At 41.8% G+C, this 23,955-nt stretch overlaps 4 protein-coding genes and 3 non-coding genes across 12 annotated transcripts; 3 read left to right on the plus strand and 4 right to left on the minus strand.

Annotated features, from left to right (window-relative positions):
* The first annotated feature begins 92 nt into the window (after positions 1 to 92).
* On the plus strand, positions 93 to 22,954 carry LOC108093778 (RING-box protein 2). 4 transcript variants are annotated; one of them, XM_017194052.2, is made up of 2 exons: positions 93 to 334; positions 390 to 588. In XM_017194052.2, exons 1-2 carry the CDS (start codon positions 184 to 186, stop codon positions 428 to 430), a joined length of 192 nt encoding a protein of 63 aa, XP_017049541.1. In that variant the 5' UTR covers positions 93 to 183; the 3' UTR covers positions 431 to 588. The 4 variants fall into 4 exon arrangements, with proteins under 4 accessions (XP_017049541.1, XP_017049542.1, XP_017049539.1 ...); XM_017194053.2 differs by having other exon boundaries at positions 408 to 586; XM_017194050.2 differs by lacking the exon at positions 390 to 588 and adding an exon at positions 22,698 to 22,954 and having other exon boundaries at positions 94 to 334.
* On the minus strand, positions 1,652 to 10,217 carry LOC108093772 (facilitated trehalose transporter Tret1). 2 transcript variants are annotated; one of them, XM_017194042.1, is made up of 8 exons: positions 10,159 to 10,217; positions 7,546 to 7,795; positions 6,165 to 7,111; positions 5,212 to 5,362; positions 3,763 to 3,888; positions 2,741 to 3,526; positions 2,396 to 2,681; positions 1,652 to 2,324 (listed from the first exon to the last, which is right to left on the minus strand). In XM_017194042.1, exons 2-8 carry the CDS (start codon positions 7,642 to 7,644, stop codon positions 2,137 to 2,139), a joined length of 2,583 nt encoding a protein of 860 aa, XP_017049531.1. In that variant the 5' UTR covers positions 7,645 to 7,795; positions 10,159 to 10,217; the 3' UTR covers positions 1,652 to 2,136. The 2 variants fall into 2 exon arrangements, with proteins under 2 accessions (XP_017049531.1, XP_017049532.1); XM_017194043.2 differs by lacking the exons at positions 5,212 to 5,362; positions 6,165 to 7,111; positions 7,546 to 7,795; positions 10,159 to 10,217 and adding an exon at positions 4,026 to 4,292.
* Trnam-cau lies at positions 15,942 to 16,014 on the plus strand. Its single transcript has one exon. It is a non-coding gene; the product is annotated as a tRNA-Met (tRNA).
* Positions 20,202 to 21,602, minus strand: LOC108093600. Of its 2 annotated transcripts, none has more exons than XM_017193725.2 (3): positions 21,452 to 21,602; positions 20,516 to 20,851; positions 20,202 to 20,459 (listed from the first exon to the last, which is right to left on the minus strand). In XM_017193725.2, exons 2-3 carry the CDS (start codon positions 20,813 to 20,815, stop codon positions 20,313 to 20,315), a joined length of 447 nt encoding a protein of 148 aa, XP_017049214.2. In that variant the 5' UTR covers positions 20,816 to 20,851; positions 21,452 to 21,602; the 3' UTR covers positions 20,202 to 20,312. The 2 variants fall into 2 exon arrangements, with proteins under 2 accessions (XP_017049214.2, XP_043064251.1); XM_043208316.1 differs by having other exon boundaries at positions 21,313 to 21,601.
* A 14-nt stretch (positions 22,955 to 22,968) lies between the features above and the next one.
* On the minus strand, positions 22,969 to 23,041 carry Trnam-cau. Its single transcript has one exon. It is a non-coding gene; the product is annotated as a tRNA-Met (tRNA).
* Positions 23,042 to 23,249: 208 nt separating this feature from the next.
* Positions 23,250 to 23,322, plus strand: Trnar-ucu. Its single transcript has one exon. It is a non-coding gene; the product is annotated as a tRNA-Arg (tRNA).
* A 17-nt stretch (positions 23,323 to 23,339) lies between these two features.
* Positions 23,340 to 23,857, minus strand: LOC108093675 (small integral membrane protein 12-A). Its single transcript, XM_017193854.2, has 2 exons — positions 23,627 to 23,857; positions 23,340 to 23,557 (listed from the first exon to the last, which is right to left on the minus strand). The coding sequence occupies exons 1-2, from the start codon at positions 23,754 to 23,756 to the stop codon at positions 23,421 to 23,423; spliced, it is 267 nt and encodes an 88-aa protein (XP_017049343.1). The 5' UTR covers positions 23,757 to 23,857; the 3' UTR covers positions 23,340 to 23,420.
* Between the last annotated feature and the right edge of the window lie 98 nt (positions 23,858 to 23,955).

Here is a 23,955-nt window from a genome sequence, read left to right on the forward strand (position 1 = left end):
CGAAAACGGAAACCAAAAATCAAACTTACCGCGTAATCGACTGAAATCAGTGTCATCTCTAAGTGATACCGTTTTTGAATTTTGTTTTTGTCTGGTCTGGCCACACTGATTTTTGACTCGAATTTGTTTACATTTGGTTTTGCGAATTTCTGCGTTTTTTTTTGCAAATTGTGGAGTTTTACGATGGCTGATGATCCAGAAAACTCAGTGGACCGACCATCGGAGGAAGGCGATGGAAACAAGATGTTCACCCTGAAGAAGTGGAACGCCGTTGCGATGTGGAGCTGGGATGTCGAGTGCGATATTTGTGCCATTTGCCGCGTTCAAGTCATGGGTAAGTAAATAATTGTTTATTTTTAAGTTTTATCAGTCCTAATATTACTTAAAAGGTTCCCAAACGAATTTAGTTTCCCCTGGCAGCAACTGCTGAAAATCAAATTCATGTCAAATCCATAAAGACAAAGGGAAAGGCAAACAATAACAATCAGCAGTTTATACCCTTTCAAAAAGCGTTACAACTTTTTGAGCAATCTTACAACATTCAAGCAATTGTGCTTTATGGCCCTAATAATTAATCATTAACATTAGTTTAGGAGGCAAAGCATAAAATTATTTTGAGAGCCATTTGGGAATTTTTCTAATCGATATTATAAAAATAAAAAATTATTCCAAACGTCGACGTTCTAATTTTTTTATCATCATTAAAGTTCGGTTTTTTGGATAGTATGGATTCTTCTAATGCTAAAAAAGTGCACTAACCAAATCTTTGCCCAATTCACATTTGCTGATTTTGGGTTTCCCAGTTAAGTTTGCCCAATTCAGTTTGCCCAATTTTGTTGGCCCAATTCTGTATTTCCGATTCGCTTTGTGGAACTCAGTCGTTGAACCCTCAATATCTCTGGCTGAGCCTATAAGAAGCAGACCTATATTTATTCAAAATACTTTTACAAAAATTAATTAAAGCTTTAATATGTTTGATGGGCTCAAAGGGTTATCTAAGAATCCTCTATAACCACCAATAACGCATTTTATTTGCGTCATTGAAGGGACCTATCACTTGGTGACAACGAAATGTATTTTAAAATCAAGTTTCAAATCAGATGTCGATTGCATGCGATTGCATTACCAGTTGAAACTGACTCCATCAATGAAAGGACTTAACGCAAATCAGTTAAATATTATACTATATCACCTATTTCTAGAGGGAACATTTCATAATCGTCCAGTCGTTACATGGATGCATCTTTCGCAATTGTTTATTCGATTTTGCAGCCGCTTAATTGTCTACCGATAAGACTCGAACCTGAACAGATCCGATCCGCCGCGAGGACCATGTAATAATGTTCCCCCTTATCGAGGCGATTCGGTCGAGCGTCAGCAGCGCGATTTTCGCGATGATTGCCAGTGCAAAATCGAGCAAATGCGTTTCTATTTTTGCATTTCATGTGCCTCTGGAATGGCCATCTAACCAATCGGTATATAGACATTCATATACATATATTTAGACCCGAGTGCGGGGACATATTCGGAATGAAACTCACGTTTCTGAGGCGCTGACATTGTTCGAACTGTAAACCGCATTCTGAAGGTCGTATGCAAAGCGTATTTTCCCACTCAATTGTAGCGATTTTTCGACGAAAGTAAACGTAACTTGGATTTGCTTTGATTTGTATTTTAAATTAGTCTACATATAGATACACTTACGGCTTAGATATAGTACAATATATATTCGATTTATAGCCAATTGGTGTATTTTCAGGGAGATTGTATGTTTCTTGGGGGTTTCTGTTGCACTACAACTAACTACGATTCATGTCATTTTTTACACCGATTAATATACGCAACATTCATCAAAATGTCAACAAATTAGTGCTAGAAATCATAATTTACATAATAAAACTATGCACTTAATGATTTTAAATAATAATAACAGTTATGCGTGTAGAAAGGAAATTCTTTTGCTAAGCATTACAAGTTAGCTAGGACTAACAATTTTAGAGCGCCTCGACGGGGGTCCTTGTAATGTTCTCTCGTTCCGCGAGGAGCACCCACATCGCTCGCACGTTTCTTAAGCACTAAAGGCACTAGTCTAGTATTTGGTTTGATCGCGTATTCAGATCCTTGGCAACACGCCGTTTACATGTTGAAGGACAATGGCTTGATGTTGGCCACCGAGGACATGCGGCGCACTCGGCCCATCATCTTCCGCTCGATGTCCTCCAGCGTCTTGCCCTGCGTCTCGGGCACGTAGATTATCACAAAGAAGAGGCCGATGAAGCAGATGGCCCCGAACACCCAGAAGGCTCCATGGGCGCCCATTGCAACTGCACATGGAAAAAACATAAACACATTAACAAACTTTTTCCTTAATCATCCTGGAGTTTGCAGTACTCACCAGTCATGTCCTTGAAGGTCTTGGTCACCACAAACGTGCAGGTCCAGTTGAAGGCCGTTGCCACGGAGGCGGCCGAGCCGCGAATCTTGGCCGGCAGAATCTCGCCCATCATCAGCCAGGGAATGGGCCCGAAGCCCAGAGAGAAGCCCAGGATGTAGACGACGAAGCAGCTCAGCGGCAGCCAGCCCAAGTGGGAGACATCGGGACCGTGCACCTTGCAGTAGAAGAAGCCACCCAAGACGAACAGGGTCAAGATCATGGCAATGTTGGAAACATACAGCAGAATCTAAAAGAAGCAAAAACCAATAAGAAACAGACTCATTTAGTGAGCTTCTTCGAACGCACCTTTCTGCCAGCCCGGTCGATCAGCACGATGCCAATAAACGTGGCCAAGAAGTTGACCACACCCACGATGATCGTGCAGACATTGCCGTCGATGGTGGAACCCGCATCCTTGAAGATCTGCACCGTGTAGAAAATGACCGCGTTGATGCCGCTCAACTGTTGGAAGAACATCAGACCCAGCGAGATGGCCAGTGGCTTCAGGTTGTTGCGCTTCAGCAGCTCCATCATGGTGTTCTGCGTGGCCTGGCGATCGGCATCGGCCTGGGAGCGCATCAAGCCCTTCAGCTCCGGCTCCACATCGGCCTCCTTGCCACGCAGCCAGACCAAAGCCTTCCTGGCGCGCTCCTCGCGACCGCGGCTCACGAACCAGCGCGGTGTTTCCGGGATCATGAACATCAGGATGAGGAAGGGAACGGGCAGAGCTGCTCCCAGGAAGGCCAGCATCGACCAGTCCATGTAGGTGCCCGCCACGAAGCAGAGTAGGATGCCAATGTTGCCGAACGCCGTGGGCAGGAGACCCAAGGTGCCACGCACCTCCGGCTGCACAGTTTCGCCGAGGTAAACGGGCAGGGACAACGAGGCAATGCCCACGCAGAATCCGGCCAGGAATCGTCCGCACAGAACCATGGCCACGTTCACGGCACAGGCGATCAGCAGCGAGGACACGATGAAGGGCACCGCCGTGGCCAGGATGGTGTTGCGCCGACCCAGGTATTCGATTAGAGGTCCACCGGCTATGCCTCCTGCCAATCCAGCGAGTGGCATGATGCCACCAACCCAGGAGCCCTAAAAGAACAAAAAAATTCGGGTGATTAGATAAAAATATAGGAGCTTTTTATGGGTTAGGTAGAAATTTGAAATCGTTTTCTAGAGAAGAATTACATCATATGAAAATTGCAAGCTTGTTTTTAAGCTCTCCGTAATATCAAGAACTTTAAGTAACATATTTCCTTGAAAAACGAGAACAAAGAGCTCAACATTTTCCTAGGAAACAGGTTGTTGTCTGCGTAAACTGTACTTACAGCATCTTCGGTGACCTCGAACGAGGTGATATTCCTATCGGTCATCGACACAAGAGCAGGGGAAGTATAGGCGCTCGAAAATCCGACCACGAGGGAACCCAGTGAGACGCTCAAGGCAGCCAGGACCTGGAAAGATAAGGGTTCAAAGTTAGATTAGTAAAGGTAACTGCTTCCTAAAGTGAATTTAATGTGAAGTGTATGGGAAAATCCTTAAAGCACCAGTAGATTAGCAAACAATATACGGAATTAAATGAGTTAGGCACCTGGGAGAAGGTACAAATGGCCTTGGGCTCCTCCACGGGCACGGAGAAGGACACATGGGTGTCCGCGCGCATTAGGATCTTCATGATGCGGATGTGACTCTATCTGAATCGCGAAGTGAAACCGTTTTTGGCTGGCGAAACGAGGTCGCCGATTTAGCCGATTAAGCTGTAGCTTGCTCTAGCTGGCTGGCTGGCTGGCTGGCTGCCTTTCACTTAGCTCCTTGGAATGGAATGCTTTCAGCGCGTTCGCTCGTCAAAACTCAACTGAAACTTGTCATTTTGCCCGAGTGCAGCGGCAGTTGCATTTTCGCTAGTTTTTCAGTTTTGAGAACAGTTTTCGCCGTGATTCTATGCGGCTCAGGCACGTACACGAAGCCACCGAATGGCTGATCGATCGATATCGCCAATGCGAGGAGAGGGAGATTCTGATTCTGTTCTGTTCTGTTCTGTTCCCAAAGCGACTGATCAAGAAGCGAGCTTATCAGTTTGTTTTCCTGCGACAAAGACAATGGCGATAAGCCGGATTTCGAAAAGCGGTTTGAAGCTGTTTCTGATTCAGTTTCAGTTTCAGCGAACGTCGCCAGCTCGAGTGCAAACTGCAACTGCCAAACATCGGCGGAAGTTGCAGGCTCGACTGTCCGCGGTGGCTCCTCACCTCTCCTGTATGCTCAATCTATTCCGATACGATCCATCCATCAGCCGGCTAGCGGTATTTTTAGTCCGGCCATAACTAAATGCGTTAATTTCAATTAAGGCAAGAGCGACTCAGACTTGCTATGAGCGCGGCGGCGGCATCGTGCGAAAATAGCTCGAAATGGCCCACACGCTCGCAGCTCAATCTGGAGGCCCCTTAAATTGCTCAACGAGTGCTTTATGGTCGCATTAGTGCCATTCATAATCCCGGGACCCGGGAGGCGCCAACGAGCTTAACGAGCGGACAATGCGTGTCCTCCACCGCCCCTTGGACTTCGATATGTCGCCCCCGGAGGAGTACACGCAGAAAATATGCTTTACGAGTAATGCAAAAGTAGTATTCAAAAAGAAAGGTTTCAGATAGTTTCTCATAAATTGAAAAATAATTCTTTGAACCTAATAGGTGCTTTTATCTAGATATACAACATAAACATTCAAATCCCCCTTTAATGAGCATGATATTTTTGCGTAGTGTATGTGCGTTTTGACCCACCTGTGTCCAAATGAAGATGGGATTCGTGGTGGGACGGTAGACCTCCAGCTTGGGCTTGCCATCCTCGGTTATCTGGCGCACGAAGGGCACCGCATGACGGATGTTCTCGCCGCGCTTGTTGCCCATCTCGTCCATCTCGTACAGTCGTCGGCTGAGGGGGAGGGAGGAGAAGAATAGAGGTTGCAAAATTGCGTGTCAGTTTCGGATTGGCTCGGAAGGTTGCCTTCGCTAACAGTCACTTATTGTCCGGCTCATTGCGTAGGCGTAGGCGCGTGTACGGCGGATCAGCCCGAGCCGGAGATACTATAAGATCGCTCAAAATAGTCCGAGCGGCGTCACGGGTTCCCAATTTGTATGCCACTCGGATTAAATTGATCAACGAAAGTGCGCAAATAGCTTGAGGGCAATCTTGGACATGCGAGGAGCTAACTATTCAATTACACTGACTATTCACGTTTTGCTGTGGTTTTATTTTGATTAGCATACTATCTATTTTGAGCCCTGATTAACATGCTTCTTTCAATATTTAATGTAAAACTGAGCTAAGCAAATGAAAGGATTAATAGAACGAATTATGTTGTCTGGAAACACTTTTTTGACTGATTATAGATCTTTCTTGGAATTCAATGGCTCACTTTTCGAAAACTTATCAGTTCTGGGAAATATTTGATTAGTGACTGCTTTCCCTGAACATGATAGTGCGAATCGTCCACAAAGATAAGGAGGTATCCAAAGATTATCAGTTATAAAATATACTTCTTACTTTCCTTTCAATTTGTAGCTTCTGTGCTCTACATTTCCTGTTCGAATTATGTATATATTCTGCCCAGAAACGCAAAAAACGTGTTCAAGATAACCCCCGATTTTGACCCATCGGGGGTTTCCATCCCAATGCTGTCATTCTTTGTTTCTGGTCCCTGACTATCAGTTATCAGCATGTGGACGACACTCACCTCTTGCGGGAATCTGTGCTGATGGAGCGCTGCTGCTGGAAGTGCTGGCGCGAAGTGAGGAAGTCCTCGTCGCTCTCGCTCTCCAGATCCTTGAGATCGATGATCACCGGCTTGGTGATGTCCTTGGGCCGGTGGATCAGGCGCTTGTGCTCGGCGTCCTCGCCCTCCTCGTCGCTGTCGGTGCTCGAGCCCTGAAGGACCTTGTCGAGCTTGAAGGTGACGCGCGGGTCCAAGCTCTGGTGCTTGCGTCCCTGGAACTCCCGACGGGTCTTGTGGAACTCCTCCTCCGAGGAGGACTCCTTCAGCAGGTCCTGCAGAAAGCGGGTGCCCTTCACGTCCAGGGAGACGTGCTTCTTGGCCTGGAACTGCCGCCGGTTGTCGTTGGCCAAGATGTGCTTGAGGTCCTTCAGGATACCCTTGTGGTCGACACTCGTGGCCTTCTGCTGCTGGAAGCCACTGCGCTTCTCCTCGAAGCTGTCCTCGTCGCTGCTCTCGGCCGCTTTGGTATTGCTATTGGTATTGCTATTGCTGTTTCCGGTGTCCCTTCGCTCGAAGGACACCCGTGATCCCTTCAAGCTCTGCTTGCTGCGCTGCAAGTCGTCGCCCTGGGCGCTCCTCTGCTGGCGATCGCGGTGCTCGCGGATCTCCAGGGATGTGGGCGGTGGCGGCAGGGGGGTCAGCTCCAAGCTGCCACTGGCTCTCAGCGGAGTCCTGTGCTGCTGCTGCTGCTGTGTCGGTGGCTCGTTGATGTCGTCGTCCTCTAAAAGTGGACGGAACGACAGCGGTGGCTCGTCCTCCAGCAGGCGCTGTGTCCTCACGGTCTGTGGATGCCTTTGGGGCGACACTTGGGGGAACAGGAACGGATCCTCCGGCAGAATTGTGTCCAAACTGGTGGCTGTGTTCGAGGTGGACAGGTTGCTCTCCACACGATGGTAGCCCAGCTCGTCCTGCGGATCGAATCGATTCGAATCGAGAGACAGTCGCGAATTAATTAAATCGAATCATAAGCGTGGCATAAGCATTAAACCTCTCCATCCCATCAAGAAGCCGCTGCCAACGGACCGAAAACATTGCGATAAAGCGAAATGTGTTCAATCTGTTCTTAAATCTCAATCTCAAAGGTTAAACAAGATTCCAGCATATTCAGGCATGTGCGCAATTGATGCTGCTCTCGTTAAATCTGGTTTTCAACATTAAATTTTACTAACAAAATTTTAAATATTTAAATTTAAAGCATTGATGGTTCTCAGTACTCTTAGTCAAGTAACTCAAGTAACAAAACAGTGTTAATCTCAATGTTTAGAATTTTTCAAGTATTTCTTTTGATTGGAATTTCATTTCTAATGGACTACCCCAATAGACAGTTCTTTGGGATACTTACACCTACTCGGGTCAGCTTCTCCTTGAGCTTGCCCATGGCGCTGCTCAGCGGTTGATGACCGCCGCCGCCACCGGCTCCTCTATTGTCGCGTCCGCTCATCTTATCAGCTCAACAGCTCTATAACTGAACTTGAACTAGTCGCTTTCCTTGGGGAGTTTGTTTTGCCTCAGATTTTCACTTGTTTTGCTGTCTTTACTTGACCAGTAAACAATGTATTCCTCTCCCGATTAAAATGATTTCTTTGTCTTTGCTGTAAGTAAAAGAAAAATATTTAAAAATTAGTTTCAAGGTCTAAATAAATTGTTAAGGGTTTATAAATTAACCTAGTTCGGTAACCTAGTTGTTCGCTTTATTATGAAATCAGCCACTTCAATAGTCTGGGAAAATTACATTGATTTTATCATTTGATTTGATAATTGCGCACTCGAAGTTCATAGATATGCCAATGCTATATATAGTATTAAGGGCAGACGTCTAAAAAAAATTCCAACCAGCCAGCCTAATAATTTGGTGCGAAAATAGTTAGGCACTCGAAAAGATATAGATAAATGCAATGAATCAGCTGTAGCCTGTCTACTTAAAATCGTCTGATGTCTGAGCTGTTATCGGCAAGAAATTTATGGGTTGGGTTTTAGATAACGTTCGAGCCCCCTCAGCACCCAACACACCCACTTTCTGCTGTCGGACGTCCTTGATTTCCACATGTGACCAACTTTTGCGGCAACAATCGAAGAAACTGTTTTTCTCACCGTAAGGTTGTTTTTATTTACTTTTCACGAAAAAAATTTAAGTGTGTGGCTGTTTTGCCCGGCGGCGTGAGTTTTATTTATGATCTTTTATATTCGGCATGCGGCAGTTCAGTTAAAAATATAAAACGTATTTCAAAAATTTTCCACAGCCTTTCCTGTGTACATATATTAGCTGATTAATGAGCGCATCGAAGAAAAAATGGAAATATTGAAATATTTTCATTTGTTTGGTTTTGTCAAATTTTGCCGGTTTTTTTTTATTTGTATTCATTTTGACTTTTTTTGCGTCATGTGATGCCCGGGAAATTGTGTGGGCGCCATGACGTCGACGACTTTTCTATGCTTTTTTTTGCTACCAATTTTCCGCCCGTCTCTTCTCCACTATCTCTTTCATTCTATTACTGGGAAAGTGGGTGTCATTTTTTTCTGCTTTTCAATTCTTTATTTGGCTTTCGTGCAAATATCGTCAGGCGTGACATAACGTTATGCCCACTCATTGGTGAGGGGGCGTGGCCTCCCACCCGAAAGGTTAATTGCAGTCTCATGGAAAGAAATATATTTTGTTATTTTATTTTTTTTGTGAAATATCATTCGCTATCTATAAATAATCGATCAAAACATAATCTATTTTTGCAAGAAAAAATAACAAAATGTAATTATATTATTAGTCAAACAAATTATATATTTTCTGTGTGCGGTTTTCTCTCAAAATACTAAATTAATTGTTAAATGAACGTGCCATCGTCTAAAACGCAATTGCATCGCCTGTGTGTTTATATGCAAATTCTTTCCCTAAAGGCGCTAAAAGTTGCCATTGACCTTGAAGGCCGCCAGAGTGGGCGTGTGGGCGGCAAATGACACATATTTTTGGGGGCCTGCGAGACAAAGAGATCGCAGCACGTTTCTCCCGCTGACGCTCTCTTAAGCCCTGGTTAAGTCAAACCGCTCTTTAACCAACTGTCGCGTGTTCTCTTAATAAACCAACTCACGTGCCGACTGAACCCCACTCTTACACACACGCGCACACAGGCCAAGCCAAAACCCACACAGGTGCGAAGCCTACGTCAACAGTGCAACGTTGCGATTTCGTATTTTGTATTCGTATTCGTCATGATCTTGCGGCCAGTTTTATTTTTAAAAAACGTTTTTCATGCTGACAGCAGATTAACAAAACCGTAATCGAAACTAAAATTAACAAAAGGCAGCCGCCAGACGAGTATTATAAGCAAATTCGCTTCAATTAGCGAAAAAGAACGCCCACACTTGAATTTTAAATTAAAATCATTATTTTGTCCGTTTTCAAACTTTGTTTTCACTTTTTGCGCGGCACTCACAGTCACTGCACAATACAAAATTGTAAGAGATAAAACCAAGTGTCTTGTCTAAATTTAAGAATTTTCACGGTCGCCACTCTCCCAAAAGTTTCTCGACTTTTCTTATGTATTTCCTCGAAAATTGCATTTTACCCTTGGCAAAATAGTCTTTGTCATTTCTTTTTCGTTTGTTGCTGCTTTTACAACATTTTTTCGCACATTACGTAAAATAGTTTGTAGTCCGCAGCAGGTTCGTTAAAATTTCGGCTCATAAATATTTTGTAGTTTTGACGCAGTATGCAAAAATGCGCATAAATTGGCGAGTTTTTTATACGTTTTTGCCAGACAGGCTAGAGACTGTGGTTTCTTATCTTTGTATTTATTTAAGTAGTTTCAAATTTTTCAAGAAACGCGATAAAGTAGCGACCGGAACTGTTCGGAAACTAAATTATAAATAACCAACTGGAATGTAACACTGAGTTTCGTTTGAAATTATGTTTTCTCGCTATTCGTTTTCAGATAAAATTTGCGGCGATTCTTGTGTTTTTTACCTTTGAACAAACTACTAAATGTTATATCCCACTATTGTGGCACTGAAGTTCGAGATTCGAATGCGCAACGCTTATATAGCGCACACCGATTCCGCTGCGGAAGAAGAAGAGACATTTGCTCGAGCTTTTGTTGTTCCCCAACGGTAAAACAGGCACTCTCTTCGCCGTCTCTTGCTCATTTTCTGTTTGTATTGGTGAGTTGGTGAGAGTTGGTTTTTTGTGAGAGAGAGAGCTCCACCGAGCGAAGGTCGAAAAGAAGGCATGAATGAATGGGGCCCGTCGGTGTGGGCCTGTGTCTCTTAGTGTGCGTGGGACGCCTCCTAGTCGTAGGTGTCTCTGGGGTCGTTGTTGTTGCTCCTGCAATTTGGAGGCTGCGAGAGAGAATGACGCGTGTTCTTAAAGAGAAGTCGCGACTCGCGACCCAGTGGCACCATCCGAAACCCATTTTCATACTCTTCGCGGAGGGAGTATCCTGCCTTAACCATAGTCCTAGATCCTTGATTTTCTGTCATTGTTGTAAATATATTATCAAGATTTTAACCCTACTTTAAAATAGGCTAGGACAAAATTAGCCTAAAACTGGATAATTTCGGTTCCATTGAAACGATTCAATTAAAACCAATATGCCAAATTTTACATTGGTCAGTCATACATATTCTATAAAAGGAAATTGTCAAACGTTCCACATTTAAAGTAATGAATTATTTAAGGGGGGGGTAAGGTTTTAAAGGCCAAAAAAAGGGCCATGTTTGATTTTTTTTTTGCGGCAAAATGAGTAAGCTTATTTTATTGAGCTTAATTACATGTTATTGTTTAACTTTTGAAGAGTATTAGAAAAAAAAGTTATTAAAAAATATTAAGAAATAAGCCTGTGGCGGTTAATCTTCCGAAGCGCCTAAAGAAAAAGTTGTTCTGCGGTGAACATCATAGGGCGTTAACGGATCATCTTAAAAATAAAATGTGATATGCGTTGTAAAGATAATGAATTTCCCGAGGTAATCAGGAAGAGTTTTTTTTTAAATTTATTTTTTGTCTATTTTTGGGAGCACTTGAAAGTGAAAAGTGCGATTTTAGCTTAAAAAATCGCTGTTAATTTATTTTTTTAAAAATAGAAAAAAATTAAAAATTAAAAAAAGCTCTTCCTGATTACCTGCGTATTTATGTTGAGAATTTGTGTTAAAAATTTGAAAAGGATCGGTTCAGTAGATTTTGAGTTCTAATGTTCACCGACTTTCAAAATAACGTCTTCGGCAAAATCGATTCAAAGTATTTTTATACGTGAAAATACGCCCACATACGGTTGTTTAAAACGCTGTAACTCCGTTAGTTTGACTTTAATTGACTCAAAATTTTTACACAATGTTCTCGACATATTAATCATTCAGAAAAAAAAAATAAAAATAAAAATGTAAAAAAAAAATTTTTAAAACCTTACCCCCCCCTTAAGTTTAGCAAGATCATTAAAAAAAAAAAAAAACTTATATCTCATAAAAAATCCCAAAACAAACCAGACATTAATCATGCATTTTACTAATGAATGACTCTTGACAGACGTAAACTATAAATATGTATTTCCTTGAGAATGCAAGTGTTTATGGTTACCAACCAGAAATAATTGGTAAGGATAAATGCGCAGTCGGTGCGCTTGCCTCTTACTAAAGTTTATATTTTTATTGATTTGTTTTGGCCGCTACGTGGTTATAGTTATGGTTATGTTATGCTCAATGACCAATTGCTGCGGACTGGATGCTGAGAGTTCCTCGGTGGCATTGTATGAGTGCCTGCCAATTGATTTTTATTTACACACAAATTTTCAATTGATTGTTATTAAATTGACTTTGAGGCGCGTGCAAATTTCTGGAAGCCTTGGGAAACATTTTGCGTGCGACTCCATGTGTCCGCCAGTCGAAGTCAATATCAATTCACTCAGTTTAGTTTTCGGGGGCCTGACGCAAGTGCAACCAAAACAAACGATGATGAATGGTTCGATGAAATGGGGGGAATGAGCATTAGGCAAATAATTAACCAGGACAAGTGCTTCGTGTTTCTGAGACACTCTCGATTGTTTGTTATTTTATTTTATTGGTTTATTTAGAGTTCGGTTAAAATGCCAATCGCGCCCCCAAAAAGCGCGGGGGGCTCGTCTCTCTATTTCATAACATGGTATAAACATTACGCGCAATGAGACGACACAATTTCCAAGTACCAGCCCGCCAGCCGGTTTTGTTTTATTTGCAGATACAGATACGACCGAGCAGCAACAGATACGGATACAAGGCGTTGCTTTAAACTGACTGGTCACACGGGGTCACCCTGACCAACCATAAATACGCAGAATTGCATTTCAACAATATGATTGTTAGGTTCTCAACTAATGAGCAGTCGACTTTTCTTTAGATTGATTGGTTTATGCATTGAGTGCTTACTAACTTTAGCTATTATTGGTCACATATTAGATTACAACCTTTAAATCTAAACCAATTTCCATCAGTTAAAATGTTACAGATAACAATTTTATCAGCTTATATTCTAGCAAGTTCCCACGATTTCGTTATTAATTTCATTTTTTGTTTTTAACAAGCCCCTCTTTTCAAAATGGGACCCCTGCTGCTATCCGCCTCTGATCGAATATTTTGAACAATTAACGGAAAGTTTTTAATCACGATTCTTCGTAGCACGCGTTTGGCATTTCGGCGTTTTAATTTCCACCACATCGACCGTCATTTGCCCTCGACTCTAAGTTGCGATCAATTCGCAGCGGAGCGGAGGTCTTGTGTTTTTGCAGTGACTCAAGGCTCAGCCGGATTGGAGAAAAAGTAATAACACAAACAATAGCAAAGCTCTTAAAATTTTGATGGATTTTGCCGTTTCTCGATCTGGGGAAGGTCAAGTAAAAAATGTTTGAAAACAAAACTTGATTGGCAGGAATCGAGTGAGGGAACGAAAGAGAAAATGAGCTGGCGAAATAGGAATTTAGAGTGGTGAAAAAACCCAAAGTGCAATGAACTTTTAAATAATTGCACATATGTAAGGGCGTACTGAAGTTTTGCATTTGGATCAGCACTGTAAAGAAAAATCGAGGCTTATCGGTAACACGTATCTATAATAAACCACTTTCTTTCGTGATTCATATAGCATAATGAGGTGCTGGCATTAAAAGGGCTTTTCGAATTCAAGGCTTTTAACTTATCTCTCGGAAGATAGTCCTATCAGTTCTGTTTCCCAGCACATGACGTAATTTGAACGGAGCTTTCTCGTAATTACCGAACTGTACTCGCAAATCACAGACCCACTTCCTATTTGGTCTATTTTTAATAGCTCCACCAGTTTAAAAAATAAGCGAAAACCACAGCAGAAATGCCGAAACAAGCGCAGAAAATGCCAAAAGAGACGAGCCCCCAGCAGCACGTACCATTTACGATAAGGGGGCCAAAGGGAGACGGGCGACTATGTATAGTAAGAGAGGGGGCTATAGGGAAAGAGAAGGAGGGTAGAAAAAGGGGTAGAGCACCTGGCAACAGTACAACAAAAAAGAGAGACCCGAAGAGAGTGCATCAACCTATGAAATTTGTGAGGTGGCGCAGGCGCGCGATTTAAAAGCTGATGCAATTGCGCATTTATTGCATCAGATTGTCCCAGCGAGAGTCCACTGTAAAAATAAAACCAACACATATTCTTGGACGTGAGCGGAAATTTTCCAGGCGCTAATTAAAGAACTTCGACAAAAGTCAAATTGAAACAAATGGCAAAAACCATTAAAAGCTTATTTATCTAATTGGTATTGGAGTCACATCAATTTCAGCGAACAAGAGAGTGGCCAAAAGAGAGGCCCCAAGTACACATACACGTGATGACGATCTCTTTCTGCGCTCTTTTCGCTTTTTTGGCAGCTAAAATTAGCGTTAAGATATCAAAATATGTAATGCAAAAAGAGACCAATAAGTTTAGTTAAGCATGTGATGCCGCCCCCGTCTATCTTTCTTCTTGCTTTCTTCATCACGCGCCCAGCCAAAAAGTATTTCGTTTTTTACATAAATAAGCAACAACAAAATTTGTATGATATGATGAGTCATATATTATGTGTACCGTATAATATTAAAAAACAAAGTACATAAATGTAATTCTGATATTAACCTAAGAACCTACATAAATTCTTGCATATAGACATAAAGAATTTTTGTTTTGTTTTTTATATTCACTTTTTTTTTGTGCACGTATCAACTTAATATGTATTTTGCTGAATATACAAGTGCTCATGTGTGTGTGGTGACGTTGCTGCTTTTGGCAAACCAGACGAGCCTCCAACTAATACAAAGAGAGCCCCCAACACACACACAAGCTACATTTACGCAAAATAAAGCTCGACACGGTGACTTTGCTCTACTTCTACATTCTCCAATCAGACTTTGCCTGGTACCTTCAATTTGATTTGCTGATTAGATCCGATTATGACGAACACTTTGGTTTTGCAAGAATTTTTACAATCGCAGCACGTACTTTAAACTTAGTCCAAGTCATTGATACATCCGACGATCGATCGAACGCTGCCCCCAAGTAAAAGCTCTTCGTTTCTCCCGAAAAAAGCTCTATTCGCCAACTAATCATTAGAATTTGACTTTTGTTTTCTATTTATACACGGCTAATTTTCAATGGGAAGTGCTTACCTAGTACAACAACTAACACGTGTGCACATGAGACCTGTTTAGTTATATACGGAAAAAAATTAGACATACTTAGATAAGATTAAAAATAATATTTTTTATTTTTGAGTTACATTTAGGGAAAATTATATAAAAAATGTATAAATTGCTGTATAACAAAAAATTGAGAATGTTGAATCTAATCGACACATTTTATAGTATCAGGTGCTAATTGAAATATTTTTCTGTGTACTGACAGATAAAAAGTGAGACAGCAAGAGGTACTCAGACATCCAGGTAATTAAGGCGAGCTAAATGGCAAGACCGGTGCCCTTCAGCCAAGGTCAAAGTCGCACTGTTCGCCTGTCGGTCGGAATTTCTGTCACCAGCCGCCGGTGACCAGTTCAAAGTTGCGAAGTTGCGTCAGAGCGCTAATAGAAAACCCAACTCTACATACATATATGCACGATATTCACGAGATACATATATGTAGGAATAAACCCACACACGAAACGACGATCAACGGCGTCTGGCTTGACTAGTTAGTCATACGGTTTTAGTCTGCCAGCCAGTATGCAAAGATTAAAATACTTAACAGAGTCTGGTTTTGGCGGCATTAATTGATGGCGTTTATTTATAAATTGTCTCATGAATATGCGCATTCCTTGGAGGGTAAAAAATATAGGTTCCGTTTGGCATGGAAAAAGAAAAGGGGTAACAGACTATCGTACGATAGTCTGCTGACACTAATAAAACTGTTTTAAATGTGCTAATTAACTGGTTTGCGAAAAAGTTGTAAAATAGTTTCTGGAAGTTTACCTATATCCATCTATTAAGCACCAAACATTCCAAAGCATGTCTATTGCTCAGAAAAGTCAACAGTTAAAACTCAAAAATGTCAATAGAACCTTTTATTGTTCGAATCAGGGCGCATTATGTGCTAAGTAATAAATAATAGCCTTGACTTACGTGCAAAAATGTTCATCGCTTTGCAAATAATTTCGACATCGTTTCGTTTTCGAAATACAAAAACAAAAACAAAAGCCTGTCGGGCTAACTAATCCGAAATCCCGTAATTACTCTCGCTCGAGAATTCGCCACGTGGCCAGTCTCAAGTTGCAATCCGTCGGGGCGAAGAACATAGCCTCGGTGGCGCAGTTGGCAGCGCGTAAGTCTCATAATCTTAAGGTCGTGAGTTCGAGCCTCACCCGGGGCATGTAACATTTTTTGTTTTTTTTTTATTTATATATATTATTTTTTTACCTCCCTATAAAATTGTATTTTCAAAAACCTTTCAAATTAAGGACGGCAATAAAATTCAGAAATCATATTCACGCCAAAGCAAATTTAAGGCTAAAAGGAACCCTGGAAAAATTCAAGTGTGCCATTTCGCAAAACAACTTTTCTTTATTTACTCCCTTTTGCAACAGCTGTTGTTTGTTTTAAATATTTTCATTTAATCTAGAATATGCAGTCTAATTTATTTTCTATTTATTTCACTCAAATATTTTGACTGCGTGCAAGCATCTGAGAATCCCTTCCATATTTTGCCATTGCACCACAGAAATCTGTCATAAAATTACGCTGGCGTGCGGCTGGGATTATTACGGTTACAAAAGCCAGTCCCGTAATTCAGTTACAGTTAACGTAAACTAGGTAATTAGCCGGCCATTACGGCTGACATTAGCTTCTTCCCGCTAGCAACGGAGCCACGAGATCGGGACAAAGCAAACAGAACCCGCCACGGGCGGTGCAATGATCAGATCAGGGCGAACAGACCCGGACCCGGGATGATGGGGAATGTCAATATTTGTCGGAAACCCACACCCACGCCGACTGAAAGTCACGAGGCTGTCAGTGGGTTAAGGCTGTTCTAACCAGATTTTTGACATAGGTCGGAGTTTAGGATTATCTGGGCTTTTAGCAGGGGGAAAAAGGCGATAAACAAATGCATACATAATTATAGTAATAGAAATATAGAACATTAGGCATTCTTGAAAACATTTTTAACAACGTTTAATATAAAGAATGAGAAACATTCTATATTTTTCCAGTGGAGCGCTTAATTTCCCGGAACTGCAGCTGTACAGGATTAGATTTCAAACCCTAGTCTGTTTTGAATTGACTTTTTGTTTCATATGACACCTTCTTGCACCTGCCCGAATCGCATGGCTTATGTAAAGCGTGCCAAAAACCCGAAGCAAGGTCAGCAAGATCCGGTAAAATTATGTTGGTTTTCGGAACGCAAATACTGATAACAGAACTAAACACTTGGGGGGAGACACTGCAAGAGATCTGTTGAAAACAGATGTCTGGGGAGTGCGAGTACCAATTTAGGGTCAGTGGAAAATTTCATGGAAAATTACCCGCGGCATTTACTCACAGCGACACAGTACCAAATGCAGGAGTGCAGAGATTTCAAAAAATTCCTCTGAAACAAAAACGAAAATCAAAATTTTCCATTCAGCGACTGCAAGTGATCTTTGAGTGCGAGAGCGAGTGAGAAAGTACCCCAGCCTCACATCGAAACACTTCTCTTATTTTTACCCCCCTGAGAAACGGGAACCCAACCCATCCATCGATTCGGTTCTTCGGCGATCGCCATAAATTTCAAGTTTGCACCGCGTTCGCCTCGTTCTCCGATCTCTGCACATGTGATCGGTCATGTACGTTTGGTATCTGTGTGTATATGGTATAGTATCTGAGTGTGCCAGATATTGCCCACTCGTAAGTGGAACAAGCCAGAAATTGCTACGCTGAATCTTTCATTTGGTATGGTATCTGCAGTTTCGCAGACCATATGCAGTGCAGAAAGGTTCTCGAGATTTTTCTCTGCAGTTCGGTCTTTCCGGTCTCAAAATGCCCTTCTTCATTGACCTTGAAAAGTTGGTGCCAAAATATTGTGTTTCCAAATATTTGTTATGATTTTTATTTCTGAATAATAACAGTGAATGTAGTACACATTTTAAGGAAGTGACCTACGATGTTACTTGCTAAGTTTAAAAATAAATTATTAGCAAGCAAGTGGTTGAGATTAAATCTTACCAACTGTTTGTACACCCAATCAAAGATCACCCACTAATTGCCTGGTCTTAGAACTATAAAATAATATTTATCTTAGCCTTTGTAGTACACTCCCAAGGCATTATCCCTTTGCTCTTGGCTTGTTAATTTCTTCTAAATGCCTGAATTATTTTACTCACCGCCCGACCACTCTGCAAAAATTAACGTTTATCCACTAACATTCACACCTTCAATTCGGTCACATGTGCGACTTTCCACGAAACGATATCGCAGTGTGATCTGGCTGAAGATATGACTGAAAACATCACCCTCACAAAAAGATTCCACGTGTCACAGTTAAAGATTTCCATTATTTATTTGTTTTTACGAAAATTCCAAAAGCTTGACAAGCTAAGATAAATGTTTAAATCGCACAATTTGACTTTCAATAATATTTTGTATAAAAATATTTTGTATAAACAAATATGTAGTGAACATTTCGGTTAGTTATAAAGAAGTTTTTAACCACTACAAAATGCAATGATCCAATTTTTTGGTATAGGGGATTGATTCAATAAAGCAACTCTTTTTTGATGAGGATGCACTTAAGAGAGGATTTTAGCCGAGAGCTAAGAGCAGAAACCCAAAGAGCAGAGAATGAAGAGCGGGTTTTGGGGGCACGTTCGTTGGTTGATTTTCATTTTTTTTTTCACTTTTGTTGTTGTTTTGTTTGCTGGCTGCTGGGGCGACAAGCCCCCGTGCATGACGTCACGTAAGCGAGACCGTTACAGCAAATGCGAAACGGGTTGTACCAGGGGGGAAAGAGACGAAATGAGCCAAACGAAAGAGATAGCAGCAAGTGCAACGTGACACGCTAAGCAAACTAGAAAATAAATAAAATATTAAAATAATGGCGAGCATGTGACCAATTTGTCGGTGAATCGACGGCTGCACCGATAAGACGCATTTATTGCCGCCCCGATAAAATAGCCATCGAGGTGTGGAAAAGGCGGGTGCCCAAGTGCGAATTTTATCGAGCACTCGCTATATGCCACGATTTAAAGGCTATATTTAGGCCCGCTCCCAGACGGATTCGCCAATGCACCCGCCAACCTTGAACTTATACTTGCATAACGGCCAGACATTTCGCATTTGCATATTGGCGTGCACTCGATTAGATCCAATTCCGATTCCGATTCCGATCCGGTCCGATTCGCCTATCCTTATACATATATCTTAACCTATACAGTCGGCGAGTGTCTGGTCAGGTGCAGCAAACTGGAATTTTTAATCGGTCGGCTGTCGACTTGTATCGGCAGACCTGAACTCGAAGCAGTAACGATTTTGTCAGGTATGTCGGACAGGTTTAGCCGGCGATCCACCGACTCACTGTGGAATACAAGGGGTATATGGGTTTAACGGTCATTAAAAACCACTTATCTTCAGGTTTATTTTGGCAATTATCAATCGAACCAAAATTGTACACAAATCGTAGCATACTTTTGGAGGCATTTTTGAGTGGTTTTGAATTTGTTTAATTTTATAATTGGTTTGCAAAATCTCTTTATACCAATTATGAGGTTTCATAGGTAAAAAGATCTGTAGAATCTGTACTTTGAGTACGTACAACAGTTCCGAACTATCGTTACGTCGTTGGGCAAACATTATCGAACGCCCTGAGACCACTCGACTTAGGAACTCCAGGCAGCCAGACGACCGACCAGCTTCCGGCTCGAAAAGTCAGGTGAGCTCGAGCTTGGCTCAAATCGGCTGAGGTGGGCGCGACATTGTCACGTTTCGTTTGTCGGCGATCCGACAGCCAATACGTACGAGTACGAGTATTGTGCAATTAACTCGGTCCGAACGCAATTGTCGATTTGCCTAATGCATATGCATGGGCCTATAAACGGAGTCAAATACCGATCCGCCCGACTTGCTTTCCAGATTCCCAGACACGCCCCCCTTCTCGCCCCCGCCCCCGCCTCTGCTAAAAACTGCTAAACGATGGCAATTGAACTCGAAGAATACTTTGTAGATTGTAGAGCGAGAAGTTCGCAGATTCGAAGATTTGCAATGACGCAGTTCCATTGGTGCGCATATTTTTCCGCTAACTGTACCGTGGGTATTCCATATCGTTCTGCCTAAATGAATCAATTTGCCATACGGGTGTTTGTTTGAATGAAAACTGCCTCCGGACGGCTGTTTGATTGATTATGCACGAGCTGAAAGCGAAATATATTTAATTCCTCTGCCCGGGACACTTTATTTCTTCCACTGTGCCTAGGCCGAGCCCTCTAAAAAATTTTCCACTGCCCGTAATTGTTTATTGACTTGATTGACTTTAACTTGCCACACAGACTTTTATTACGGCAAGGAAATCAAATCGTTGGTGTATGCAAATTGAAACCGGCGATGCCATTCCATCGAGTGTATTTGGTATTTGGAGCTCTTAACTTACGCAATCTAGGGCGCTCCAAACAGAACTAAGAACAACTTGGTGACGCCCGCGTTTCAGTCGACTTTCTCGAAAAACACCTGTGTCAATGTTCGGGCGACGCCGTAGGCATAGAAGGTGAAATCCAAGCGGTACGTTCCGGCGGGCACTGGCATACTAATCTGGCTAAAATTCAGGGCAAAATTCTGAACAGTCATGTGGTTCTGAAAAATAATAGAAATAAGGATTAAACCTTTTATAATAATAAACCTAAACTCACCTCCCTCCACGGACAAGTTTGATTAAAGTTACTCTGTTTTCGGATGGCATCGAATATAAATCGCTCGAAGGATAACTGGTAGTTACTGCTGGCCATCAGCTTGCAAAAATCGAACAGAATGTTGTACATAAACGGTCTATATCCATCCCGCCTTTGAAAGCATTGCAGTCTGGCGGTCAAGTTGCGGATGGGAATCTGCAGCAAGTTGACCTTCAGGGAGAGTTCCACCTGATTCCTGCGCACCACTTTCAAACGACAGTATTCGTATTTGGTAAAACCACGGGAAGTTGGCAGATCCATGCACTTGACGTTGGTGAACTTCAAAAGGCGAGTGGCCTATAAGAAATTTGATAAATAATAGAAACTACCTAATAAACTTATCTTACCATTGAGTCCTGCATTAAAAAATAAACGAATATTAAGCTGCTTAGCTTACTCCGCAACATTTTGAATTGATCTTTTAATGGCCTTTGGCTAAACTAACAAATCAATTTTGAATTGTGAAAACAACATTACCCATTAACCCCAAATCAGATAGCAGATAAATATACAATTATTATAAAATTTAAAAACAATTTAGTAATCATTCTTCTCCTAACTAGAATTAACCCCTCAATAGTTCAAAGACCCAGAAAAACAGCAGTCCAGCAGTTTTGCGGATAGAACGCATTTAAGCCCTCGATTAGAGCCATAGTTCGTGACCAATGGCTATTGACTTCTACTTCAGTTACAAAAAACCATGAAATTCTTGGAAGTATGTTAACAATTTCCTGTTGTTATGATCGTTTTTCGCTTACCCAAAAGTGCTAAAACCAGGGGAAATGGTGAGGCGATTTTCACACCAAAAAAACATAATTCCTTGACTCACGCTGGGTGTACGATTCGCGTGTTCGTTCTTTTTTTTCATTATTGAAGTATGGTTATCGTTGTTTTTACTTTTCTCCGGGTCAGCAGAATTCTCCAGTGCAACGGCAGCCAAAGCGGCGTATACGTGATGCCTCACAGGCCGTCCGACGACGACGCATTTACCTTACCTGCTTGTTCTGTTGATTGTCGTTTTCGAAGGTGTATTGTAAATTTCTGCCGACGCGCTCGTATTTCGAAATGTCAACACCAACACCTGCAGCAGGTATCCCAAGCGGATCGGGTAATGCCCGTTACACGGCAGAAAAAATCTATTTTTAAATAAATATTAAACATAACTTTATTTAATATTATAAAAACAATCATCTCTGAAACTGGGTACTTATGTATACGAATTTAAATTAATAAGTTTGTCAAAATTAACGTATATTTCTAAAGTAAGAATTTCTTGGATGACTATTTCAAAATGAAATATAAACCAATTAAATTTTCACTCTGTACATAAATTGAGCCACTGATTAACCATTTTTGCATTGACTTGTCGAATTTCGGCGGTGGTTCTGAGAAAAATATTTATCGCCAGTGAAAACCGATGCGTTCCCAATTCTGGCCGCCAAGTACAGTGACCTCTCCCACCGAAAATCAACCGAAACACCTGAAATTAAAAGCGGGGGAAGGCTTACTGAATTGTGATTAAGTTTGCACTTATTTTTTATGTGCCCACCTTTTGTTGAATGAACTTTTTTGCCGAATTTGGTGTGAATATTTACTGAATGAAGGCATTTCCGCTGGTCAAGAACATTAATATCGAATAACTGCAATCGGAGGACATTTTCAATAGCTTTTGGCCATAATCAATTCACAGGAAATCGTTCTGGTGTCAAAGATTCATTTGCGTCAGTGGCGCAGAAGTTTGAATTTGTTTTTAGCTAATTGTAACTCAAAGCCGCCAGTGACGCGTTTTGCCAAGAGCACTTGCTGATCACTTGTTTGCACTTTTGACGGTATCGTTCTATTTTTAAAGTGTTCTTCCGAGACACTCGACCCTTTCAACCCATCTCATTGGTTCAATTAAGAGGATTTCCATAATGCCGACAGAGACGAAATGTGGGGTTCCACCTTATGATGATACATCAATCGAATTAGAATTAGTTACTTAAATTCAATGAATTATATTTCTTGACCAATTAGGAGAGATTTTACAAAACATATTTTATTTTGAACACTTTTATATTATCTACAAGTATCTTTAATAATCTTTAAGTATTTATTGGTGTATATCTGCCAACTAAACACCGATTTATTTTTTCCTTTTTAGATTCCTGCCTTCGCTGCCAGGCGGACAACAAGCGGGATGTGATGGGTCGCCAGGATTGTGTGGTGGTTTGGGGCGAGTGCAACCACTCGTTCCACCATTGCTGCATGTCGCTGTGGGTGAAGCAGAACAACCGCTGCCCGTTGTGCCAGCAAGAGTGGTCCATCCAGCGTATGGGGAAATAAGTCCCTCCACCTCAATTTACTTTACTCTGTCTAAGAATCGTGAACAAATAAAAATAAAAGAAAATAAAAACAAAAGCAAAAAGTTTACATGCCCCGGGTGAGGCTCGAACTCACGACCTTAAGATTATGAGACTTACGCGCTGCCAACTGCGCCACCGAGGCTATGTTTGTCGTCTGGCTAAAGAGCAACTCAACCCCCAAACGTTCTACATCGAGAACAAAGCTGTTCTAAACTCCGAAAAAATACTTCAATGTATTATTTAATGTACTTTTTAAATAATTAAAGATGAGAGAAAGCTTGTTCATCCGTTTCGCAGCTGCAAAAACTCCCCCTGGCTCCTATGAGTCATTGGAAAGCCGTCCACCACCTGTCCCTTTGGCGCAGAGGATAGCGCGTTGGACTTCTAATCCAAAGGTCGCGGGTTCGATCCCCGCAAGGGATGAAACACTTGTGTTCACGTAAATTTTTTGGCGTATCTTTTTTTTTTTTTATTGATAACAACTTTCTAATTTAGATAATCTCCCATGGAGGGCAACAACTCTAGGTCTTTGGCTGCAGCGAAGGTGAAAGATTGCGTTCGAGCACAGGACTACTGAGTCGTAATTTCTCCACATTGGCGGCATTTGAGTTCAAACTTTCTTCCGTCAACCGTTTGGCGCGCAACTCTTGTATGGATGCTGTCGGGACATTACAAATTAGGAATATACTTCAACTGGAAAGTTGCCTTTTGGCGCTCGAAAACTCACGACTGTAAGGGGTGTATTTGTCGGATAGCATACTCTCCAAATTGTAGCCGATAAAACCCACCACGCCGGCAATGGGTAAAGTGATGTACACGGCATTACGCCTCAGCAGAGCCATTATAATGGGCCACATCTTGTTTTATCCTTGCTTTCTGTAAATTTGAAGAAATATTTCGAGAAAAACACGAAATATGCGGCGTGCAGAATTATAAAATCAGTCGGACAGCTGATTGGGTTGCCAGATCGTGTGAATAAGTTAAGGCTCAAATGAACTAGTTCGGAAAGAGTTCCAATTGGCAGCTTTTGGTGGATTCCCACGGACAACCATTCAT

This window comes from Drosophila ficusphila, unplaced genomic scaffold (genome assembly GCF_018152265.1).
Source record: "Drosophila ficusphila isolate 14025-0441.05 unplaced genomic scaffold, ASM1815226v1 contig_414, whole genome shotgun sequence".
Lineage (NCBI taxonomy): Eukaryota > Metazoa > Arthropoda > Insecta > Diptera > Drosophilidae > Drosophila > Drosophila ficusphila.

Bases quoted from the DNA above. Each gene is read 5' to 3' on its own strand.
- LOC108093772 (XM_017194042.1), bottom strand. From the start codon at position 7,644: ATGAGCGGACGCGACAATAGAGGAGCCGGTGGCGGCGGCGGTCATCAA. The intron at 5,363-6,164 runs GTGAGTGTCGTC...CCTCCCCCTCAG, and splicing joins AGCACAGATTCCCGCAAGAG to CCGACGACTGTACGAGATGG. The intron at 2,682-2,740 runs GTGCGTTCGAAG...TGCTTCTTTTAG, and splicing joins TCGACCGGGCTGGCAGAAAG to ATTCTGCTGTATGTTTCCAA.
- LOC108093600 (XM_017193725.2), bottom strand. From the start codon at position 20,815: ATGGATCTGCCAACTTCCCGTGGTTTTACCAAATACGAATACTGTCGT. The intron at 20,460-20,515 runs GTGAGTTTAGGT...ATTATTTTTCAG, and splicing joins AAACTTGTCCGTGGAGGGAG to AACCACATGACTGTTCAGAA.
- LOC108093778 (XM_017194050.2), top strand. From the start codon at position 184: ATGGCTGATGATCCAGAAAACTCAGTGGACCGACCATCGGAGGAAGGC. The intron at 335-22,697 runs GTAAGTAAATAA...TTTCCTTTTTAG, and splicing joins TTGCCGCGTTCAAGTCATGG to ATTCCTGCCTTCGCTGCCAG.
- LOC108093675 (XM_017193854.2), bottom strand. From the start codon at position 23,756: ATGTGGCCCATTATAATGGCTCTGCTGAGGCGTAATGCCGTGTACATC. The intron at 23,558-23,626 runs GTGAGTTTTCGA...ATGTCCCGACAG, and splicing joins CAAATACACCCCTTACAGTC to CATCCATACAAGAGTTGCGC.